Source organism: Phascolarctos cinereus, unplaced genomic scaffold (genome assembly GCF_003287225.1).
Source record: "Phascolarctos cinereus isolate Bilbo 61053 unplaced genomic scaffold, phaCin_HiC Scaffold_4;HRSCAF=312, whole genome shotgun sequence".
Lineage (NCBI taxonomy): Eukaryota > Metazoa > Chordata > Mammalia > Diprotodontia > Phascolarctidae > Phascolarctos > Phascolarctos cinereus.
In genome coordinates, this window is record NW_027555847.1 from 471,009,598 (window position 1) to 471,035,825 (window position 26,228).

The 26,228-nt window shown below is 37.6% G+C and overlaps 1 protein-coding gene across 1 annotated transcript in view; it reads right to left on the reverse strand.

Annotated features, from left to right (window-relative positions):
• CLVS1 (clavesin 1) overlaps nt 1–26,228 on the reverse strand; it is a 216,018-nt gene that overhangs the window by 179,230 nt on the left and 10,560 nt on the right. The window contains 1 exon segment of the mRNA XM_021002153.2: nt 10,784–11,409. Coding sequence (XP_020857812.1) covers nt 10,784–11,238 — 455 coding nt within the window. The 5' untranslated portion in view covers nt 11,239–11,409.

The window sequence follows — 26,228 nt, forward strand, 5'->3', positions numbered from 1 at the left end:
ATGACATGGCATCTGCCCTCCTTGGATTTACTACCTTATAATATTAACTACATAAAACAGAGAATAAAAGAAAACTGAGTTATGGGGTACACTTCTATTTATCAGTTCTTACTCTGGATTCAGAAAACGTCTTTCCCTTATGTCCTTTATTTTTAATTTCTTTGTTTATCATACTCAAATGACTTAGGCACTCAAAGTCATTCTTAAAACAACACTGCTGTCACTGTATACAAGGTTCTCTTTTTCTGCTCACTTAGCTCTTCATCATTTTTGTGCAAGTCTTTCCATGTCTTTCTAATATCATTGAGCTCATTACTTATTATAGCACACTAGTATTCCATCACAACCATACACCACAATTTGTTCAGTTACTCCCCAATTGATGGGGATCCCCGCAATTTCCAATTTTTTGCCATCACAAAGAGGGAATAATTTTACATACATATGCATATGTGCATATATGTATGTGTTTATATATATGTGCATATATACATAGGCATATATATGTATGCATGCATGTATACATATATGTGTGTATCTAATGATAGCCATCTCTAGGGCAGGGGGTGGGGCAAGAAGGAGGGGAGAAAAAGAGGGAGAATATTAACATGATAACTTTGTTGTATATTTGGAGGGAATAGCAAGATGTACATGGTAGATTCGTAATTTCACGTACAATCATCTTTTTTTTGTGCTATGTTATAGAAATGCTTATTTTGTTCTGTGAATAGAAAATAAAATAAATTAAATTTTAAATAAAATCTGTAAATCTTACAGAGCTTAGAGTAAAGAAACATTAGGGTGAACTAGTATATTTGGAAAAGGATTCCTGGTGGGGATTGAGTTGAGCCTTGAAGGATGGTATACAGTCTGAAAAGGCAGAGAAGAAAGAAGAGGACATTCTGGGAGGCAGTATAGTGTTGTGGAAACCACATTGGTCCTGGAAGTAAAGAGAAATCTAAATTGGAATCCTGGCTTTGCCACTGACTTGAGCAAATCATGCACCTCTTTGAGCTTTAGTTTTCTGATCTGTAAATTGTTCAGAGAAGGATTAAATAATCTCTAGGGTCTGTTTTAGCTCTATGGAGGAAAGGAAATGATAATATAAGCAAAGGCTAAAGGATTTAAGCAAATATTTATTAAGTACCTATGGTGTGTAAAAAGCTAAAGGAAAAAATACGTGAGGAATGAAGGGTATAATTAGGAGACTGGGCAGACTGAGCATTCCAGGTGGGTAAGTAGAATGGGATTCAAATATGAGGGCCTCTAATGATTGGATGATGAGTTTGAACCTGGTTCAAATAAGAGACAATGTATACAATGCATACAAATTACAACACATATCATGCATCCACAGAGCAGGCTGTACCTACCCCAATGGAATATTTGAACAGCAATCCAAATAAGAGTGAAAGTCAGACAAAACTTAAGAGAGACAAAACTGCAATGGGAAAATTGGGAGGCGGAAGGTGCAATAGGGTTTGAGAAAAATATTGTGGGGCTACAAATGTGTGGTGATGAAGGAGGAGCAATGTGAGAAACTGAGGGAGAAAGTATGGGAAAGAAACAACACATCACTTTAAAACCTTTACAACTGAATTTACTGGCTTTTTATTTTCCTGTCTGATGTTGCTTTTGGTGGAGTCATAGCAATAATTTCTACTACTTTCAAGTATACTCAAATAAATGGTTTCCGAGCATGATTTACAGCCTTAGCCAAGTGGTGGCATTTAATCACTCTCAGCAGCTGTTTAAAGTTCCATATATCATTGAACAAGAAAGATTATCTCCAAAACATATTTAAAGGCAAGGAAAGCTGTTGAGTGGTTACAGAACAGAAGGGCATGGGACTGGAGTTCACATTGGAATCAGGCCATTTGTTGGATCTGTGATTTGCTCCTCTAAGGTGATTGGTCTCTGATTAAAATGGGTCAAATACAAAGCTTGCCCCCCTCATTGCTGACAGAATGAATGTCCCAGAAGCACTTTAAAATCTTCACAGTAAAAAGGCCTCCAGACATGCCATGTGTTCTTTATTCGCTATGTAAGCTATGCCTAATATAGGCATAAGTTGAACATGACTTACAGGCAATTGCATCATTAAGAAGGGCTGTTCTATTTGTACATGTTTTACAGTCACTGGCTTCCTAACTAGACACAAATCCTGTTCTTAGATTATGGCAGAACCCTGACGAATTTAAAGCCAAGTTAACTGAGAGCCTGGTGTAGCTTTCACTACTATATTTAGTACTCTTGTCCTGAGAGAAAGTTATTCTTGATGCCATGACTCTCTGTTAATCAAAGAAGATGTCCTTATCTCCCAAGATAATGAATACTATGTATTTAAAACTCTTAGGATTATAAGTGTGAGTTATGAGTGGTAGCTGGCATGAAAACTGATATGATAAACAAAGGCATACCTTCTTCTCCTCTGCCTTTTCCATGATGTTTGTAGCTGTCATAAGACATCTGACTTCTTCCTGAGCTATAGCCAAAAAGACAGCAGTTAGGCTGGAATCCACCACTGACATTTTTCAGAGGATCTCCCGAGTCTCCTAAGACCTTCACAGCTTTCTCTTACTATTCAAACTCAAGGGGAGTTAGCTTGCCAAAGGGAAGCTTTTAAAGGTCTGAGCTCAACTTAAAGAAATTGTTGACAGTGGAGAGGGAACAGCTTAGGAATAAGGGGATTCCAAGTATGAGCAGTAAAGTGTTTCTGAGAAGAGAGTTTGGAAGGAAAAATGCCTGAAACTTTTCGGCTGACCCATGTGGAAAGGATGACTTCCATTTAGTAAGTCTGGGATGCAGGGAGATAGGCACATTGAAAAGCATTCTAAATTTGTCCCTTCATCAATACACATTGCTTGTTTTGAATGAATATATAATAGAACTCAAAGTTATTTAGAAAATCTTCATAGTGTAGGGTTCTTGATCCTACACTAAATAACTTCCGAAATAACTTTCAATATAACAGTTTTCTTCATATTTTATTTCATGTATTTAAAAACATTCTGAGGAGGTGTTCATAGAAAATAAATCATTCTTTTGAATTTCAGACTAAGTAGAAGGTAAAGAATAACTTGTTGTTCCTCTTTTACAACAACAGCATCCCATCTCTCACTTCTTTGTCTTTGTACGGGCTCTACCCCATGTCTGGAAAACACTCTCTCCTGTCTTGCCTCTTAAAATCCCTCGCTTCCTTCAAAGTTCAACCCAAGTGCCACAAGCTGTATAAGATCTTTCTTGATCTTCAGCTACTAGAGATTTTCTCTGATGGAATTACTTTCTGTTTACTTCAAAAATATTTCATATTTTCCTATGTACATATTGTCTTCCCCCAAATAGAATGTAAGCTCCTTGAGAGGAGAGGCTATTTTTTGTCTTTGGAACATGAGAGCCTAGCATGGGGCCTGGAACAATGAAACTTAATAAGTGCTGTTTAAGTGAATGAGGATGAGAATATCAAAATAACATCATTGTGTTTAAAATGAAGACGGAAGGGTAGCAAACCTAACATTGGACTAGATAATCTTTGACATCCTTTCCAACTCTAGGATTCTATGATTCTATGTCCCAGTAGGTTATGTTTTTAAAATCTCTGTGAAAACAATGATCATACTCATTTATTCAAATATTATTACTATGCAAGTAGACAAATTCTGACACTGCCATAGGATTTAATTAATCAAATATTTCTGGAAATTATTAAGACATATAGCCTGGGTGTGATTTGACAATCTTTGACTATGAATGGATTTTGAATATAGTGATATTTGCGATAATGGGATTGGACCTATGGGTCCATACCATTTTCTAAGGTCCCAGGATTGTCAACATAGGTCAGGCAACAAGTTAAGAACTTGCTCTGTGCCAGGCACTGTACTAAGTACTAGAAGTAAAAGGAAAAGCAAAAACAGTCCCTGCCCTCTTGGAACTTACATTCTAATAGGGGATATAACGTGCAGACAAATAGGTACACATATGGTACATGCAGAATTGATGAAAGGTAACCTTAGGCTCTGAAAGATGTCAGTGGTGAATTCCGGCCTCACTGCTATCTTTTTGGCTATAGCTCAGGAAGAAGTCAGATGCTATATGACAGCTACAAACATCATAGAAAAGGCAGAGGAGAAAGGTAACCTTAGAGAGGAAGGACAGCAGTATAGGAGACCAATACAGAATGGATTATTAATGCCTGTCTCAGAGACCAATCCACGAACACATAATACCTCAATAGTATAAAAATCCTATTCTCTGATATGCTCTAATACAGCCTGCCTAACTGTTATAGTTCCTGACAAACTGTAACAAGCAACTATGAGGTACCAACTGTGTGTCTCACTTTAGGGGAACAGAAATTAGCAAAAAGTAATTCTCTGAACCTTTCCCTACAACCCTAATATGAGTAACCATTCCATGTGTGGGGTTTCTCTGTCCCTACTTCCTACCTGAACAAAGCTCACCTGCTTTCCACCCTGCATCCTACATTGATTCATCAGAAATTTGTCCACTTTTATATCATGGAGTAGTATTCAGAAAATAGCAGAATCCAAAATGAAGCCTAGATCCATTTGCAGTCAACAAAGCTTCTGCTGATTGTCTATGCTTTTCTAAAAGTCAACAAAATAGGTGCAGCCAGGTGGCACAGTGGATAGAGCTCGGGCCTTGGAGTCAGGAGGGCTTGAGTTCAAATACGCCCACGGACACTTGACACTTACTAGCTGTGTGACCCTGGGCAAGTAATTTAACCCTGATTGCCCCACCAAAATGAATAAATAAATAAAAGCCAATAAAACAAAATGAAACAAAAACAAAAAACCCTCTCTAAATCTTAGCAAATTAAAACTTAGCAAACACATGAAAGCTAAATGCTATTGAGGCAGATCTCCTCCACCATAAAGTCTTAAGCAGAAGAAATCATCTTTTACTCAACAAATTATCCTTCAGTATTATTGATACTATTGTAATGGTACCTTTGCAAAGGGAGCTAGAGATCAGTAGCTGGAATGGGAATTTGAGAACAGAGCTATCTCTAATCAGTCGATTACCATATAACACAGTGTGAGTAGAACCATTTGAAGGCTTCACAAAATGTTCCCTCCTGGTTGGGTGGATAATTCACTTATTCCAAAGGAGTAAAAATACTCATCTGACTTAAGGTTGTCTTCTATTTAAAAAAAAAAATTAATGTGACAATGTTTACAACGATAGCAGTAATTTACAATGATAACTATAATTTGCAGTTGTGTAGAGCTTTGACTGAAAGGAACTTGAATCCCTTATTCAAATGTCCATCTCTCCATTCCATTTTGAAGGCCACAGGGGAATAAAGTGGGATGTCATTTCTCATTTTTCCTGCAGCAGAGATCGAAATTACCTCACCACATTTTGGCAGACTTTTCTGACAGGCTTCTCACTATTGATGAACCCTCCTGCTTTCTTATTCCTCCCACTGAAATGATCTGACACTTTCTCCTTCCTTTTCCTCTCTCTTTTAAAGAAACTGGATAAGCCCACAGGTTTGCCTGAGCCGTCCTCCAGGGAGCATCTTGATTCTTGATGCTCTCTTCAGGGCAGTCTGAATCACATTAAAAAGGCAACGAGGAGCTGATGTATGCCTCACAATTACGCAGCAACACAGAGATGAGATCTAGAAATGCTAGGGTTCTAGAACTTGGATAGGAGAACATTCTGGAATTTCCAAGGACCAAGGACCAATCACTGCAGTTGTGTGGGTCGGGTCTAAGATAAATTTGGGAAGTTCTTAGATGGGCTTCTCTGAGACCAGAATACCTCTGTTGTGTAGAGAGTATATTAGAACAATATTTCTTAGCCTGTGGTCTAGGAACATATTTTAAAACATATTTCAGTAACCATGTTTCCATATATTTGGATTCCTTTTAAATCATGTGTATTTTATTTTATTTATTTAAAAGCGTTATTTCTAAAAGGAGTCTATAGACTTCACCAGACTTCCAAAGGGGTCTGTGACACACAAAAAGATTAAGAAACTCATTTCTATTAAATCCTCAGCGGTTTGTAACAGCTTCACTAGGGCTCCTAGGGATACTAGTTCATGAGGACTGCCTAAGAGATCCTAACAGAAACCACATAGACATATGAAACTGACTCATTTCTGAAGGAACCCTGAACCTGCAGGAGCAGATCAATCGCACCAAAGACACCTTGAAGAAGACTTGGATTAGAATAGACCTTAAATCACATGATTAGTGGTTATTCTACCTCTGCAATTATCTCTTGGCTGATCACTAGATCTCAGAATTGGAATAGTCTTCAGATGCCATCAAGTCCAATCTACTTGTCCCAGAATCTCCTTTATCAATTAACTGGCAAGTGATCATCCACACTTTAAGACTTCCAGTGAAGAGAAACATGTTTCATTAGCCCTTGAGGCAGTCCACATGTTGTTGTAGTTAAATACTTGTTAGATTGGATTGGAATGATAGCATTTTAGAGCTGAGAGGGAGCGTAGAGACCGTCTATTCTTAAAGTGTGTAGTTTTTCTTTTCTCTGAAATAAAAAAAATCTTTCTAAAAATTTTAGCAAAAATTTGTCATATTGTACCATGTTACATAGCTTATTCCTATTCCAATGTTTTGCTGTATTGCTACCTAGTATTTTACTAAAGTAACATAATAGAAGAGAACAAATGACATGAAATAGTGATTTGGTAATTAAAATTGTTTTCACTATTCTCTAGGTCCTGAAAATTGACAGTTCATATTTAAGTGTGCCTTTGAGGTTAGTAAATCATTGCTAGTTTTATTGCTATGCAAAATAATAAGACTGTTGCAGAATATTCTTGTTGGGTACACAGAGGTAATTCAACTGTTTAAAATGCTAAATGAAAGAACTAAGATTTAGTATCATAGAATTATAGACATGGAATGTGTGAAATCTTTAAGGTCCTTATATTGAACTAACTCAATTTAGAGCTAGAAAGGGCCTCAGAATTCATCTAATACAGCCTCCTCATTTTCTAAACGGGGAAACTGAAGCCCAGAGAGGTTAAGAGACTTGCTGGTTCATGGCAAAGCCTACTCAGAGCTTTTCCTGCTTCTACTTCCTTCCATGCTACTGGTTCAGAGAGCAGAACTTGGAACAATGGGGTAGAAGTTGCAAAGAGATGAATTTAAACTTGTTGTCAGCAAATACTTCCTGACAATTAGAACTTTCCATGAGTGGAATGAGCTTCTTGGGGAGATGGTGGGCTCTCTTTCAGTGGAGCTCTCTAAGCAAAGGCTAGATGACCACTTGTCAGGCATATTTCAGTCAGGCTTTGGGAAGGTATAGGTTGGAGCATATGGCCGCTGAGGTCCCTTTTAGCTCTAAAATTCTGTGACTCTGATAACAGAATGGGGTCATAATTTGTAGATACCAGCACTACTGAGGTTTCATACTTCGTGGTTCTTGATTGGCTTGAGGTCATGGCTCAGAATGTTATGCCAATTGAGTTTAGGTATCAATTTAAAGCTATCTCTTCCAGATCTATCTTCTTTGGAGATAGAGAACACTGGATCAGTTCCCTTCTTATAATAACTCTTTACATACTTGAAGGTGGTAATTAAGTTGTTCATTAGCCTTCTTTTTTCAAACTGAATTACCCTTACTCTCTTTTCTTTCCTTTAAAGACCTATTTTATTTAAAGATCTTATTTTCCAACCCGTTCATTATTTTCATTGCTTTTCTCTGGTTCTTCTCCAATTTTTCCACATCCCTTTTCAAATAGGAGTGTAGAATTGTTCACAATACTGTCATGGAGACCTGGTCATTGAAAAGTTGAAAGCTATATATTGTGACTACCATTTTTCAAAAGATTCATTTCAAACATCAAGGGACACTGACATAATATGTGGTTATTAGACGTGCAGTACATGTTGATACTTCATTTTCCACAGTTTCTTGCATCCGGGTACCTCACAGAACTTTTTTTAATCTTTCCATAGTAACCCAATTCTATTGTGGTTTACAAGTAAAGAAACTAAGATTAGTTGATTTACCATGGTCTCCTAATCAGGGTTGGGCTAACCCAGAGTCTAATTGTATATTTTTCAGATCATCTGTAGGATAGCCTGAATTTTTTCCCATTTTTTCTAGGTAATTTGGGGGGTATTGACAAGAATATGTTGCCTCTAGAAACTATACTCCTTGATAAGCATAAGTGGAATCCTTCCATACTGATATATATAGTTTGATTCTGCCATGGTCCATCACTGACCACACCAGAAATAATAGATTCATGATTCCATATTTATTGTTCCACTAAAAGACCTCGGGGCCCTGGAGATAAAGCAATAACAAACATGATTTTTGAAGAATGCAATGATATCAGCTCCAAAGGTGAGCTCATAAACGAACAGTAACCAATGTGTTTTTGCAAGGATGTTAGAAAGATGAAAAGGGCTGATAGTAAAGTTTTATCATTGTCAAAGTGTTTTTTCACTTCTGGCTTCACCTGATCAGGATCAAAGGACTCACCAGGCATCCTATTCTTTATTAAATACTAGAGCTAAACTCTTCCATTTCAAAAATTGCCATTTTCATTTTATGAGTAACTCTCTGAAAGTCATTAGCTAAACTGAAATCATTTTGATGAAACAGTAATCTGACTTTGGTAATTCTGACATGGCCAGTGCAAGGAACAAGTATATAGGAAGATGTCTGTTTTCTGGAGAAGTCTAGTTTCTTCTTCAGTCACAATGCAAAGACTATTTGTTTCTCCAATTCCAAAACTGTTGCAATATTCACAAATCTATAGAACAAGTCAAAGTGGCAGGGAACCCTCCCTGCGAGGCTAAGTGATCCCATCACTCATCCTACACTTTCCCTTTGAGACATCTAGGCCTACGTGAACAAGATTTACATAGCTTAATACATATTAATAACTATTTTAATACCCAATAAACCTTTCCTATAATACTTTCCTATCACTTCATGGTCTTTAGCCCAGTGAGAACAAAATGAAATCACCACTTGGCAGGCCTTTGGAATCACACAGAGGCTCTGGGTTTTTAGCAATAAACAAGAGTTTTGGCAGAGAACAAAAAAGATATGTATAATTGGAAATAACAATATAGGGAACTAGATTTTATTCTTTATTTCATCTTTATTAGCACCTTTGTTTTGATAGCTTTCCGAAACGTGTTCCATATCTGACCTAAGCACTGACAGGTTTTTTTTTAACAAGTTAGGTTCCCTTTATGCTCTTTCTCTTCTTCCCTCCCTCCCTTCCTTGTTTATTCCCTCCCTCCCTCCTTTTGTCTGTCTCTGTCTCCTTTCTCTGTCTGACTCTCTTTCTGTGTGAGTATATCCTGGCTCTTTCTCTATCTCTATCTTTCTCTGTCTCTGTCTCTCCCTTCCCACCTTTTCCACCCAATCTCTCTCTCTCTCTCTCTCTCTCTCTCTCTCTCTCTCTCTCTCTCTCTCTCTCTCTCTCTCTCTCTCTCCCCATGAAGCAGCCTGTGTCTCACTCTCTTAGGGAAAGGGGAAAGAAGGTTGTGGCCAAAGAGTACATTTCAATTTGGAAGAACTTGCTTTATATTGGCGTAGACTCCCTGTCTAGAAAATGGAAAGTACAAGAGCCTAGTGACCAAAGAGTGAAAGAGACCACTTTTTAGGTGTGGGTCTCAGATTTTTTTAGGACCATCTTTTATTATTTCCCCTGACATTTGTTCATTCTTATATCCATCAATTGGCTTTCAAAATATTCAATACTAGAAATTAAACATAGAGCCTATCACAACTAGACACAGTACCACCTTCTGAACTTATTATAAGTAAATCACCACTTAATGATGTTAAACTCATCATCTGCCTCAAATAATGGAATACTTTTATAGAATAGACTTGAATGGAATCAGCATGATAAGTCTTTTCATAAGCTTCCACATTTCCTTGCTTTTCATAATTCCAAATATGAAATTCCACACTCATACTTTCACAGCACAGAGAATGGCAAATTCTTCCAATTCAACTGGAACATCAAAGGCTTCCTTAGTTGGGTCTGGATAATTTCCTCTTATTACTAATTTATAATATAGAAAAAGTGGAAAGAACAATATATAGCCTAATCATATCTACATTCCTGACCAACCTTGGAACAAATGAGTTTTTTACCAATAAAATGTTTTCTCAGAGTAAAATTATGCCTGAAGGTCAAGTATACATTTTCCATTGGTTTCCAGGGTGGGCGAGAGTAAGTACCAGCCATTGCCTGCCCTTAACACTGACAGCTGGTTTAATATTACAAAACTTGCTTGGCCTATTTTGTTGAGTTTAATGCAGTCCCTTTACAAAGCCTAGTCTTATTTCCAAAAATAGTGTTGTATGAAAGCTAAAACCACAGGAAATATCTTATAGATATTTGGAGATGGGACACTGAAATCATCAGAGAGAAAGGAAAGCATTAAGGGCAATTGTTTTGTTTGCAGACACTTGATTTTTAAAAGTGACTTACTGAGCCAACTTTTTTTCACAGAAGAGAACCACTGTGTCTCTTACTTCTAGAAGGATAATCAAATGTCATTAAAATAAATGGTCTACTTTGCTTAGAATGCTGCAGTAAATTGAGGAAGGGATACTAATGACAATGAAGTCTTTTGGACAATGGAGGATTAAATTTCAAGACATGCTTTGGCTCCACATATGAATGTAGTCCATGGAATGCTCATTATATGAGGACAAAATATCCCAAGTGGGAATAATTCTGTGTATATGTATTTTCAAAAAAAGAAAAAAAAATAAAGACACTATCTACATTTACCTACTCTGATCCCAATTGGCTGCAAAGAGCAAAAGGATCTTCCTGCCATAGTGATCTCTCTTTTCCAGTACTCCAGGAAATCCATCAATCAGAGCCCGCTTGATTCCTGGGTCATCAGCCTTGAAGTTTTTGAACATGTCCAGGTTTAGCTGGCGGTACTGGAAGTACTGAGCCAGTAGTCTAAAGGCATCTGTTTGGTGAAACTTCCTAGCTCGAAGAAATCTCAAGATGAAGGCATCATCTGTACGTAAAAATCCAATGTCAGGTCTGGTGATGATCATGTCCCGGACTTGCTGAATATCCTGATGCAATATATCTGGATTTTCGTTCAGTTCCAGACGAGCTTTCTCTATAGTCTCTGGACTGAGTCCAGCTTGTAAGTGGGTCATCTTTGCTAAATCTCCTTTCCCAGGGCTCAATTTCTGATATTTTAAAAGGAAAGGGACTGATCCCATTCAAGTGATAGTTTTCTGGAACTTAACCCATTCAAGAGCTGCTTCACTGCCAAGCTGCTGCACAGAAAGACAGCTAGAGGGTCTTTTTCTTATTCCTGGAAAGCTGTAGGACATTCAGGCCATGTATGGTGGTCTCCATCCAAAAGGGAGCAGAATTTATGCCATCGTTCTCTACAAAACAAATCCATAAAAATTTATGACATTAATCACACTACAGAGAAGATATAAAGAAAGTCTGTATGAGTGAATTTCTGAGCTCAGTTCTGAAAACTTATTCCATTATACTGTGCTTCTGATTAAGTATTCAAAGAATAAGTGCGAAATTATCTTAAAATGAGAGTATTTAGCATAATTTTGTCATTGGCATCTTGAATCTATAATACGCAAGTATTTGAAATATATTCGATGAATTTATAATTACATGGAACAGTTAGCAATAGAGATGTAAGATCAGATTAGCATTAGATTGTCCTTTTATTAATTGGCCTAAGAAAAAATAAGAGAGAAGAACAACTAATTTACCATATCCGGGGCTGTTCTTAGTCAAAGATATCACGGGAGAAATGGCAGGAACCTTAAAATACTCCTATAATATAATACACCTGTAATACATTTTTACCAAACAGAAATACCTCCTAGATTTATACTTCTCAAAAAGTAACAATAAAAAACTTTACAATACAAGAGAATTCAGTCTAATGGAACAAACAATTTGGGGGTAAGAGGACTTGAGGGTGAATCCTTGCTTTATTTTTTAGGATTTGTTAAAGTCTTATGGGAAGGGGCTTGCCTCGCTAATTAATAGATTGCTTTCTTCACAGACAATTCACTTTTCTTCGGAAGAGGAGTCCAAATTATAGGGTTAATGTTACAAGTCTTGCAGCTAAACTGACACTGAGGTTAAGATGGGCTTCACCAGAGAGGGAGGATAATTATATTGATTGTTTATGGTCTATTGTGAGTCATTTGTGTGCTTTCTACTTTTTTTTTTGGAGGGGGGATGAAACAAATGTTGTCTATACCCAATATGATTGCAATCAAGTTCTTGCATGAGAGCAGTGTGTTCTTTTACCCATATCTGTGGAGATCCAGACATGAGCTTTATTATGAGATTTCTCAAAGGAAACTGTGGGTGGGGATAAATTAAACCAAAATGATATGATTCTTTGAAGGCCCCCCCCCGGATTAAATCTGTTCTGTACAAGCTCAGAGCTCAAGTTGCAAGGTCATGAGTTACATAAGAATAAATATTTATTCTCTCCCAGGCATACATCCTGGAAGTTCTGAAGAACAGAAGAAATATTCAGGGTGAACAAACTGGGAAATGTAATTATGTTTCCTAATTAAAGCTTTTCTGGCTTAGTGGCATCTGCAGCAAGAGGAAGATTTTCCGCTCCCAGCCTATTTGTGATTGGTATTTTCCAACCCTCCCAAATCTCAAGAGAGGAAATTCCTCCTTCTCAGCTTGGGGCCAACTGTGATTTATCTAAAGGTAGGATGTCTACTCCACTATGTCCATGTTATTTTATAGTTAAGCTGAGGGGGTCTAGGGTACAATGAAAGTAACTAACTTGGGTTTGCTCTTCTAACTAAAATAATGGGAAAAACATCTTTATTTGGACTTGATAATGAAGAATGTACATAGTGATGTTACATATCATGTGCAAACTAATCACTGAATAAAATCTGAGGTCTTAAAAATTTGAAAAATATATAAGTTCAGATATTGAGAATAATGTGGGGTTAGAGTTGCTATAAACTAGAATGCGGTGGCAATATGTGTGTGTGCAGGTAAATGACATTTTCCCCCACCCCTATGCTACCCCCATACTCTTGAACCGACATGTCAGTCATACATGGAATAATTCAGACAGGACATTACTTTCTTTTTTTTTCTTGTTTTTAAATTTTTTAGGCAATTGGGGTTAAGTGACTTGCCCAGGGTCATACAGCTACTAAGTGTCAAGTGTTTGGTCTGAGACCAGATTTGAACTCAGGTCCTCCTGACTTCAGGGCCGGTACTCTATCCCCTTTGCCACCTAGCACCCCCTGGACATTACTTTCTTATCTTACTTGGGTGATAAATGCCTTTTCTGGTAACAGGATCTTTACCTTTCTGCCTCTAGAAGGCCAAAATAACTTTTTTATTCCCCCCATATGATTCACTTTTGTCTCTTCTCACTTAAATATGGTCAAACCACCATGAGTCGATTTCTATTCATTTTAAAACACTCTTATATTCATTTTTATTTTATTTAGTGATTGGAGAGGTTAGCATCCAGAGAAGAGGAGAAAAGGACCTTACAATATGCCCTGATAATATGCCCTCCAGATACCCAGGGATTGCTACTTTTCCTGCCAAGATGACTTATATAATAGTCCTTATAATCTGTGCTTATAGCTGCACCCTTAGGACTACTGTATCTTAAAGCCTCCTATATGTGCTATCTCCCCCATTTAAAATATGATTTCTTTAAAATCAAGGACTACCTTGATTTTTCATTTGTACCCCCATCACTTAGCACAGTCTTTGGAACATAGTCAACGTTTAATAAATGGTTTTTCATGAATATGATTCATTTCATAGCATTTATTGAATATCTTTATTCATTCAATGATGAAAAATATTCATTCAATAGTGTTGTCTCTTGAGTATTTTCTAATAGTCCTTGAAAATCTTTGAGAACAGAGTAGCATAGATAATGAAAAGAGTGCTTAGATGGGGAGAAAACAGCTTTCTCACTCCATTGTTTAGAAAACATAAGATTTTAGAGTTGGAAAGGATATTAGAGATAGTCTAGTTAAGTCTTCAAATTTTACAGATCGAGAAGTTAAGGACCAGAGAAGTTAAGTGTTTTCCAATGTCACACAGAAAGTTAGTAGCAGAGCTGGGATTTGCATCTGTGGCTTCTGTCCTCAAAATCAAGCCTTATTCCACTACCTCACACATTTACCAGCTATGTGACATTGGACACATAATTTCACCTTTCAGAGTTTTGAGTGCCTCATCTTAAAAATGGAAAGAATACCTCATCTTCCTGAACAGAGGAGCTGAATCACATAATCGCTTGAAGTCTCTTCCATCTTTAAGAATGATTATTTCTGCTTTTCAATCACTCCTTAAGTGAGCCTGTTTCATTGCATGGTGGCTTTTAGATTACGGTTTAACTTCACTCTGGGTTTTCCTTTCTTGGTTTTGAGTTTGATCCAAGTTTACCTCCTCATATACTCCACCACAACCTGCCTAAAAATGCTACAAGTATAGCCTGATTTCTCTTTCTTTATACAGGATTGGAAGGAGAAAATAGAGGTGAATCTGCAGCATTGTTGTTTTTGTTATTCATCCTTCATTCTCAGAGAGGACCTATGAAATCACAAGCATATCTATTGGATTTAAGCGAGGCCAAAGTCGTCAGCCTGAAGGCAGGGGAAAGGCACAGACAAAGGCACAACTAGAAACAATGTATGTGCCATCACCAAGTGAGCTTTCCCTCAAGCAAGGTGCCATAAAACACTATCCTTGGCTTAGAATGATGGCTGTAAGCTGAAAGAAGCCTGTATGATTGATGTATGAAAAAACCACTTAATGCTTAGAGCTATCCAAGAGCAGAACAAGCTGCCCTGGGTTGTATTTAGGTTCCCCCTCTCACTAAAACGCTTTAAACAACAGCTAACTGGCCACTTTGTTGCATATTGAGGGGATTCTTACTCAGGTGCTGGTTGGACTTGATGGCCTCTGAGATCCAATCTACCTTTAGGTTTGTGATAGCAGAAAGGCTTGGGATTAAAAGTCTTGCATTTAAATACTTATTAGCTATGTGACCTTGAACAAGCAACCTAACTTTTTGGAGCCTCACTTTAATAATCTGTAAAAAGGGTATAATAGTCCTTGTAGCACATACCTCACGGCATTATAAGAACCCAGTGACATAATATCGGTATAATTTCTTCGTAGTCATTTCATGTACCATATAAATGTGTTTCATTATTGTTATTTTGTCCCCTGACCTCTTGAGCTACTGGGATTTCAAGCTGATCCACGTTGCTATGGCAAGGGTAGAATATGGCCTTTGACGTTAAGATTAGCAACAGATGCAGCAGTTCATGAGACTGGACAGATGCGAGAAATTGGAGTTATAGCAAGTGTAAAATCCTAATTTACTGAAAATCAGATTCCTAATTAGACTCCATTACTCACTGTGGGAATAATTGTGAGTTACTAATGTGTATTTTCTGCTTGGACTTTCCTGATCAGGCATGCAGAACTCTTTCACATGGACATGGTAAACTGCTGTCAGTCCAGCTTGGCACAGACTTCAATGTAACACACCTGCTCCTCACAAGCTCTCAGCTTTTTAGAACCTTGGAACGAAGCCTAATTAATAGCTACGTTTTTTATCTTTTTTTGTTTATGAATCCTAGTATCAATAGCTCAATCGTTAAACATTTATTAAGTACCTACTATGTGCCAACCACTTTGCCAGGTGCTAGAGACAAAGATTAAAAATGAAATAGTCCTTGTCCTACAGGAACTTATATTCTATCAAGGGAGATAGCATGTATATAAATAAGCACATAAAACAGTAATAATAATAATAATTCCATTTATATAGCACTTAAAGTTTTGCAAAGTGTTTTACAAATTTTATTTTTTCTCACAATAACCCTGGGAAGTCTTATTATTATTATTATTATTATTACTATTATCATCGTCACCTCCATTTTATAGATGGAGAAACTGATGCAGTGGTTATGTGATTTGCCAAGGGTCACAATCTAGTAAGTGCCATTGACTAGATTTGAACTCAGATCTTCTTGACTCTAGATTCAGCACTCTATCCACTGTACCACCTAGCTTCCTCTAAACTATACACAAAATAAAAATAAGGAAAATTTTTGGACAGGAGGGCATTAGCTTCTGCAGTATCAGGAAATGTTTCATGCCAAAGGTATTGTTTAAGCAGAATGTCAATGAAACCAAAGTAATCTAAGAGGTAAAGGTGAGGTGAACATGCATTCCAGGTATAGGGCCAATCAGGAAAGAAGTGCAAAGATGGAATGACATCATATGAGGAATAATAAGGCCAATTTGAATAGGAGAGTGTGAGAAAGGAATTTGATTGATGTAATATATTAGAAAGAGAACTGGACAAAAGCAGATTTGCAGTCAGAGGACTTGGGATTGAATCTTGGCTTTGCTGAATTTGGAGTCAGCTAAAGTGGGTTTGAGTTCTGGTTCTACTACTGCCTACTTGTGTAGACAAGATTTTGTAGGCAATCTTTTAACCTCTCTAACCCTCTGTTTTCTCAACTGTGAAGTGAAGCAACTAAAATAGACCATCTCTAATGTCCCTTACAGCTCTCAATGCTATGTCCCTATTGACTGTGAATCAGAAGATTTGGGCCCCAGAATTGTTTGGAAGAAATATTGAAGACCATCAATCAAATCTGTACCTGACCAACAATCCTCTATGCAACACCAGAAAGAGTCATCTTGCCCTTGGTTCCTCTGAAGGCAGTCCATTCCACCTTTGAATAGATCTAATTGTTAAGAAACTTACCCATATATCAGGCCAGAATCTGCCTTTCTGAAATGTTTACCCATAGTATAGTTCTGCCCTTTGGGACCAAACCAAACCAAATCTAGTTCCTTGTAGACTTTTATATAACATCACTTTAAACACTTCATAACAGCTGTCATTTGTCTTCTAAGTTTTCTTTTTTCCAGAATAAAAATCCCAAGTTGGTTCAACTAGTTTTCAAGGTCATTCTAGTTGCCCTCCTCTGAATGTTTTCTAGTCTATCAATGTCCTTTCTAAAATGTGGTATCCAGAACTGAATATACTATTCCAGATGCATCTGACAAAGGCAAAGTATTGCTTCTCTTGTCCTGAAAACTATGGATTTTAATGGTTTGACTGCCATATCACACTGTTATTTCATTATGAGCTTGTGATCCACTAAAATCCTCAGATCTTTTAAAGACAATTTATAGTCTATCAACACTTTCCCCAATGTGTACTTAATGAAGTTGATTTTTTAAATTCAAGTGTGAAATTTACATTTTCCCTCTTGAATTTTGTCTTCTTATACGTGATCAAATGTTTTACCCTCTCTATGTGGTTCCTGTCATCCAGTGTGTGGCCAATATTTCTAACTCTGTGTTACCTGAATATTTGATATGCATGCCATTTATGACTTCAAGTTTTTTATTGAAAAAATTAAGCAATGCAGGGCAGATGATAGATCCCTGACACACTCCATTAGAAATCTTCCTCCCAACTGACACTGAATGACTGGATTACTCTTTTGGTTTAGTCATTCAACCAGTCCTGGATTCATCAAAGTTTACTATCTTCTAATACTCATCTTTCTTCCCTAAGAATAGAATGAAAAAAATTCGCTAAATATTTTGCTGCAATCTAGGTAAAATGTATCTGCAATATTCTTCTGTTATATGTCTAGTAACTGTCAAAATGTCATGAATGTGGCATGACTTGATATTGATGAAGCTATACTGTCTCTTTGTGATCATTATTTCCTTTTCTAGGTATTTACTAATGATTCTTTGACTATTACATTCTAGAATTTTGCTAGGAAATCAACTCAAACTTACTGCTCTTTAAATGAAAGATTCTACCCTCTATCCTTTTTATTTTGAAAACTAGGACATTTATGCTTCTCCAAGTCCTATGGAGTAAATTTCAGTCTCCACAAACTTTCAGTGGCACTAACATCTCATCTGCCAGCCCTTCCAAATCAAGTCAACTATATTTATTAAGTGCCTACTATGTTACAGGCACTGTGCAGTGGTTAAAAAAAACCCTCTCATGGATCTCGTTTTAATGGAAGACACAATTTGCAAACAAGCAACTATATATAAACAAGATATATAGAGAATATATTTTAGATGACCTCAGAGGGAAGTTATTAGCATTGAAACAGAACGGGAACCAGGGAATTCATGAGGCAGAAATGAAGAGGAAGAGAATTCTAGGGATAGGAGATAGACAGTGAAAATGCGCAGAATCAGGGGATGGAGTGTCATAAAAATGAAGGAAGGAAGAAAAAGGAAGGAAGGAAGGAAGGAAGGAAGGAAGGAAGGAAGGAAAGGGGGAAGGAAAGGAGATAATAAGCATTCATGAAGTGCCTACTATTTCCAGGCTCTTTGCTAGGCACCTTACAAATATTATCTCCTTTGATCCTCATAACAACCTGTGTGTTATCATTATCCCCATTTTAGAGTTGAGGAAATTGAGATAGACAGAGATTAAGTGATTTGCTCAAGGTCATATATTTAGTAAATTTCTGAGGTTGGATTAGAATTCAGGTCTTTCTGACTCCAGGTTCAGCATTTTATTCACTGTGCCACCTAGATGCCTTTAGAACAGCAAGGAGAGAAATGTCATTGGACTTTACAGCATGTGAGAGTAAGGTATTAGAAGACTGGAAATGTAAGAAGGGACAAGATTATGAATAGATACGAATACCAAACAAAATGTTTTGTATTTGACCCTGGAGGTAATAGGGAGTTAGTGGACTTTTTTTGAATGGGGAGTGTCTGATATGTTCACACCTCTGCTTGAGGAAGACTAATTTGACAGCTGAGTGGAGGAAGGACTGGAGAGAGGAGAATCTTGAGATAAGGAGACCAGCTAGAAGACTATTGCAATGATATAGGCATGAGGTAATGAATGTTTGCTACCAGTGTGTTGGCTGTCAGAGGACAGAAGGGAGTATATACAAGAGATGTTATGAAGATAAAAATAACAGAACTTGGCAATAGATTGGATATGGAAGGTGTGAGATAGAATAAGTCAAGGATGACAGCTAGGTTTCAATCCTAGTTAAGTGGGAAGAAAGTGGCATCCTTAAAAATAATAGAGAAGTTAGGAATAGAAAAGGATTGGAGGGGAAGATAATGAATTTAGTTTTGGACATGTCATTTGAAAAGTTTATGTGATATTTGATTCAAGGTATCTAATAGGTAGTTGGAGATGTGAAATTAGAAGTTAGGAGAGAGGTTCGAGCTAGATAAATTGAGATGAGAATTATCTGCATGTAGATGATAATCAAATACATGAAAGCCGATGAGGGTCACCAATTGAAATAGTATAGATGAAGACAAAAGGGCCCAGTACAGAACCCTGTGGGATACCCATAGTTAGTGAATTCAGTCTGTATGAAGACCTAATAAAGGAGTCTAAGAAGGAGTGGTCAGACAGGTAGGAGGAGAACCAGGAGAGAGGTGCCACAGAAACTTAGAGAGGAGAAAGTATCCAGGAGAAGAGGGTAACTGACTGCATCAAAGGCTACAGAGAGATCAAGAAAGATGAGGATTGTAAAAAGGTCATCAGATTTAGAGATTAAGGTGTCAGTGGTAACTTTGGAGAGAGTTGTCTAAGCTGAATGATGAGGTCATAATGAAGAACAGAAAGGAAGCAGAGGCATTGATTATAGAAGGCCTTCTCAAGGAGATTAGTTACAAAAAGAAGGAAAGATTAAAGTCAAGAACTAACAAGGATAGATGAGGTATTAAGTGAGGTTTTTTTGAGGATTGGGGGAAAATGGATGTTTCTGTAGGCAGCAGAGAAGCAACCAGTAGACAGAGAAAGGTTGAAAATTAATGAGAAACTAGGGTCTATAAGAGGAGCAATCTGTTGGAGAAGATAGGAGGGAATGGGATTACTTGTACAAATAGAGAGGTGAACTTTCAGTACACTGGGATGTCGTTATCCAGGCTTTGTACCCTGATTATAGAAGAGATCATCCCAACTTTTCAAAAACTAGCTATGTAACCTTTAGAAATTCAATGAACCTTCCTGGCCTTAGATGTCTCTTCTACAATTTAAGGAAAGGTGGATAAGTATAAGAATTCTACTGTGATTTCATTGGTAAAAACAATTCTCTCATGAGGGAATTTTCTCTACCAATACCACTTGATACCTTTCCCAAAATTTAGAATCATCTAGAGCACTGATTCGTCATGTATTTTGCCTTGGTTCACATATCCTATATGGATCAGAAAAAGGACTTGAACATTTTTTCTAACCCCAAGGGCAGCTTTCTAGCCATTACACCACACTGCTTCTAATAAAGAAGTTCAATAATAATACCTTACATTATAGATACAGCATAATACAGTGAAATGAGGCCAGGATTTAGATCAAAAAGATCTGGTCTCTGATCCTCTATTAGCTCCTACTTACCTAATCATGTGACTATGGAGAAGTCCCTTAATCTGGGTTTTGATTTAGTCATTTCTAAAGTAGGGGTAGGGGAGAGGACTGGATTAGGTGACTAATGAGGTCCTAACCAGCTTGAAATCTCTCAGCCTAGACATAACAATGGTATGATATATTACAGTTTACAAGGCATGGCAATAGGCTTTTCAGCTAAAGGGAATCAGTGCAAATCCTCTTTTTTTTTTTTAAACATGAGTAATCTGGGGACAGAGAAATTAAGTGAATTGCTCAAAGTCACACAGTTACTAAGGAGATGAGCCAGGACTTTGGATTAGGGTTAGGAGCCAAACTCCAATGCTCCCATTTTTAGGCTAGTGGTCTTTCACCTAGGGGCTGCTAGGTGATGCAGTGGAGTCAGAAAGAATTGAGTTCAAATTTGGCTTCAGACACTTACTAACTTGGTGATCCTGGGCAAGACACTTAACTCTGTTTGCCTTAGTTTCCCCATATGCAAAATGAGCAGGAGAAGGAAATGGCAAACCAGTTCAGTAACTTTGCCAAGAAAACTCCAAATGTGGTCACAGAAAGGTGGTCAGACTGAAATAACCAGTATCTTTGCCAAGAAAACCCCAGAATGGGGTCACGAAGAATTCAATACGACTGAACAGCAACTTGCCCCAAACTATCTCTCTTCTTTGAGTTTCACAATAATCCCCTGAGGTAGGCAGAGGAAGTAGTGGGAGGGAAATAATTTTCTTCTAGATCATTCTTTCATTGCAATGCACTTTGTATTGCCTCATTTGATCTTTGTGACAACTCTGCAAGGTTGGTACTGAAGGTATTATTATCCCCATCTCATAGATAAGGAAACTGAAGCACAGATCACGTTAGGTGATTTGCCCAGTATAACATAGATAAAATGGTTTCTGTGTTCTTTCAATATCTAACACTTTTTCATCCTTTGACAACATTTCCACAATTCCAATAATCCTTTAACTTCTTACTGAAATTTAAGAGATATACTCATCTGTTCACTGAGGAAATTGATATATCTCAGAGGAGGTTTCCTGCCATATCAAACAGGTACACTGTTGCTACTTTCCTGATACCCTTATTTATGCAGTAAAGAAAGTTACCAGCTTTAAAGCTGGCTGCCTTATTCCTAGGTCTTCTTTGACTATTTTTGCTCAACCTTAATGTGTTGATTTCCCAGGTAAAGCAGAAAGTCAGAGTCCTTGGTCTTCTTTTTTCAAGGACTGCTACTCTGTTCCATCTGGCACCACACCAAGCACACAGCAGGTGACTGAGATCTACTTGTGGACCTAATGAGATATTTTAGGCAGATTCCTATGATCCTAAAGATCTGAATCTTGTGTTGCTGCCAAACAACACAGCAACTGATCACTGGGGCTGAGGGCACGAGGGGAGAGTGAGTCAGGATCATAAAATCAGAGACTTAGAACTAGAAACAACCTTAGAGGTTATGTAGTCCCACTTCCTCATCATACAGATGAGGAAACTGAGCTCTAGAGTTATAACTGACTAGTCCATGTCCAAGAAGCCAAGAAGTGCCGGAGACAAAATTCCCTTCTAGATCTTCCTGCCTCTAAACCCAGCACTCTATTCTGTCTACGCCACACTACAACTCATAGTAGATGTAGACTACTATTTATGATAAGTCCTAGACTCACATGATGGAATTACAAGGTAGGTACAGTATAGAAGAAGGAGGAGGAGGAAGAATAGAAGGATGAGGAGAGAAGCACAAGGAGGTGAAGAGGAGAGGTAGGAGGAGCAAGTGATGAAGATAATGATGTTGTATGTGTTAAAACCTGCCATTTTAGAGGTACTAAATTTATGCTACATTCCAATTTCCATTTTCCCAACCTATAACCAGTAAATTCAGTTTGATCCTACAAGAATCATTAAGTGCCTGTCATGTGTATAGTATCTACTAAGTGCCTGGAGGAAAACATAAGACAGGGTCACTTCATTCATGATGCTTAAAGTAGAGTAAGAGGGTAGAACATAAAAATAGCTAGCTGTAATACCTCAGAGTACCTAATAAATACATAAAAAAGGTACAAAAAGTGATATGAAATCCAAAGGGGAATGGTGATTACTGATGGGAGGAGCCAAAGAAGGCTTCATGGAAGAAACGGAATTTGAGTAGTGCTTTAAAATATGGGCAAGAATTCACGAGGCAAAGAATAAGAGACAGGATGTTTCAGACATAAGAAACACTGTGGGGAAAAACTGTAAAGGTTGGGAAATTGGGGTATTAGCAAGTAAGTACAGGTGCACAGGTAGTACTTAAATAGATATCAGTTATTATTAAGCTAGAAAAGTAGGGTGTCAACGGATTTTGGATGTCCTCAAATGCCATGCTAAGAGTCTGAACTTTAGGCAAACAAGAACTAGTGAAGGGTATTGAAGAGAAGTGATATGACCAGATGAATGCATGAGAACAGTTATGGCAGTAGTATGATGTGTGGTTTGGGAGTGAGAGAGAATAGACTCAGGAAGATTTGTTAGGAGGCTACTGTAACAATCCAGGTGAGGAGATTCTATACTAGGGTAGTGGCAGTGAGAATATGGAACAGGTGGCAGATATGGACTGCAAGAGACACAGAATTTGAAAGTCAGAGGTTACCCCAATCACCACCTAGGCCAACCTATATCCCAAATCAATTCCCAATTACAAACAAGAGGTCATTCAGTCTCTGCTTAAATATCTCCAAGAAGGGGAAACCTACCACCATTCAAAGCAGCCCATTCCACATCTCCAATTGTTGGAATTCTTGCCTGATATTAAGCCTAAATTTTCTTCTTTGCAACTTCCCTTCTATTGCTCCTAATTCTATCAAATCCCTCCTTTACCAGTCCTTCAAATACTTGAATAGAGCTATCGGTATTCATATGGCATGTACTCCTTTACTATGCAGGTTGCTCTCTTCTGGTTGCTGCCCAAGTTACCAATGCCCCTCTTAAGTCATGGTACACATAAACGAACACAATTCTTTAAGTGAGATCTAAAAACAACGGGGTAGAGAGGAACTACCATTTCCCTATTTCTGAAAGGGCCATGCCTCTCAGCATATCCCAATATTGCACTGGCTATTTTTTTTTTGGCTGCCACATTACATTGTGGATTCATGTTGAACTTGCAGTACACTAAAACTTTCATCTAATACATATCTCCCTTGTCTTGTACTGGTGAAGTTTTTTTTGTTTGTTTGTTTTTGCCCAAATATGCTTACTTTGATGCTTACTGAAATTTATCTTATTAGATTCAACCCACTATTCTAGCCTGTCAAGATTTTTTCAGATCTTGACTCTATCATCCAATGTGTTAGCTTCTCTTTCCAGCTTTGTGTTATCTGCAAATTTAATGAGCACAGCAGCTATGCCTTTATCCAATACATTAGTAAAAACATTAAATAGCACAGATCCCTAAGGTGTTCTACTGAAGACCTGTTATTATTTTAACATTAACTTATTAACAACTACTCTTTGAGTCTGGTCACCCAACCAGTTATGAATTCATGTAATTGTAGCCCACGTACACCCTTCTTCTCCACAAGAATAATATCAGATACTTCATAAAGGGGAGGGGAAGGAATAAGCATTTATAAGCACCTACTACAAGCTGGTGCATTTTGTGCTAAATGCACTATAAATATTATCTCATTTGGTTCTCACAACAACCCTGGGAGGCAGATATGATTATTATCCCCATTTCACAGCTTAAAAAAAACTGAGACAGGGCAGCTAGGTGGCTCAATGGATAGAACACTGGCTCTGGATTCAGGAGGACTTCAGTTCAAGTCTGGCCTCAGACATTCGACACTTACTAGATGTGTGACACTGGGCAAGTCACTTAACCCCAATTGCCTTTAAAAAAAGGCAAAAAAAAATGTAAAAAAAGTGAGACAAACAGAAATTGAGAGACTTGTCCAGGACCACATAGCTAGTTAATATCTAAAGCTAGATTTGAACTTGTCTTCCTTGTTCCAGGCCCAGTGTTCTACTCATTGTTTCACTCAGCTGCCTTATATTTTTTTAAAAAAAACTTTTAAAAATAGCTTTGCAAAATCTAGGTTAACTGTTTACACAGCAATCAAAAGTATTTACTAGGTCAGTAAACTGAACAAAAAGGAAATGAAGTTAGTCTGGCATGACCCATTCTTGATAAAGCCATGCTTACTCTTTTCATTCATCATTTCCATTTCTAAATATTTGCCAACCATCTCTTTAGTGATCTCAAATTCCACCAGGAATTGAACCTGTAGTTTGCAGATTCTGCTTTCTACTTACCAAAATCAGGACAATATTTCTCCTTCTCCAGTCCTGTGGTAAATTTCTAATTTTCCATAATCTTTGAAATATCACTTTCAGGTGCTCAGCAGTCAGAGCTACAAGTTCTTTCAGCCTCAAGCATGTAGTTTAATCTGGGCCAGGTAACTTGAATTCATCCTCTAATGGGCATTTATCTAATGGTCTTTTCTCAGTTCTCATTCTTCATGAGGTCTTTGCAGCCTTTGACTCTATCAATCACCCTTTTTCCTTGATTCTCTCTTCTCTCTAGGTTTTTATAACATGCGTCTCTTGGTTCTCCCCTTACCCATTAGACTGCTCCTTCTCAGTCTCCTTTGTTGGATCTTCACCCAGGTCATATCTGCTAATTGTGAGCGTCCCACAAGGCTCTGTCCTGGACCCTTTTCTCTTCTCCCTCAATATTATTTCACTTGGTAATCTCATCAGCTCCCGCAATCCAATTGTCATCTCTATGTTGATGATTCTCAGGTCTACTTATCTAGCTCTAACCTTTCCACTGACCTCCAGTGTTGTACTTCCTACTTCCCATTAGACATCAAACTGAATGTACAGTACATATCTAAAACTCATCATGTCTAACCCAACCCCACCTTCCAAACTTCCCTACTACTACCAGGGGCACCATCATTCTCCCTTTCCAGCTCGAACCTCGGTATCACCCTTGACTCCTCATTCTCCTTCACCCATCTGTTGCCAACACCTATCGATTTTGTGTAACATCTCTCAAATATGGTTCCTTTCCCTCCTTTAACACTGCCACCACCCCGGTGCAGGTCCCTTCTACCACCACAACCCCCATTCAATAAACTCTCTTGGCTTCCTACTGATTCTAGGACTAAATGCTCTCTATTTGTTTTTCAAAGCCCTTTAAAACCTGCACTTTAATTGCCTCTGACACTAACTGTGCAAGTAAGTTAATTTTTCTGGACTCAGTTTCCTTATATGTAAAACTGTGATAATAATACCTCTAGTAACTACCCTTCAGAGTTATTTTTAGGGATGAGTGAATTGATGCCCATAAAGCATTTTGGAAAAATTTAAAGCACTATGTAAATGTTAGTTATTATTAGCATGAGTATTCTTACCTTCACATCTTTGCTAATATCACTCCTTATGCCTAGAATGTCCTTCTTTCCCATTGTAATCTATTAAAGTCTTCCCTGTTATTCAAAGAAAACCTAAAAAGCCATCTCCCTGATCCTTCAAATCAGAAGTGATTTCTCTTTCTTGTTAACTCAGTCAATAAAAATCTAATTTTTCTTCTCTCTGATATGTTCCATAGGTTATTATTCTTTCCATTATCTGTTTATATCTTATCAACACTAATAGATGGCCTTGCTTACCTTTGAATCTCCCCCAGTTCTCAACACATATAGCATTATTTCTATAGTAGACGTTTATAATATTTATTGAACAAATAAATAAATGTAAGAAGCAATCAGTATGACAATTTAGTAAACACTTATT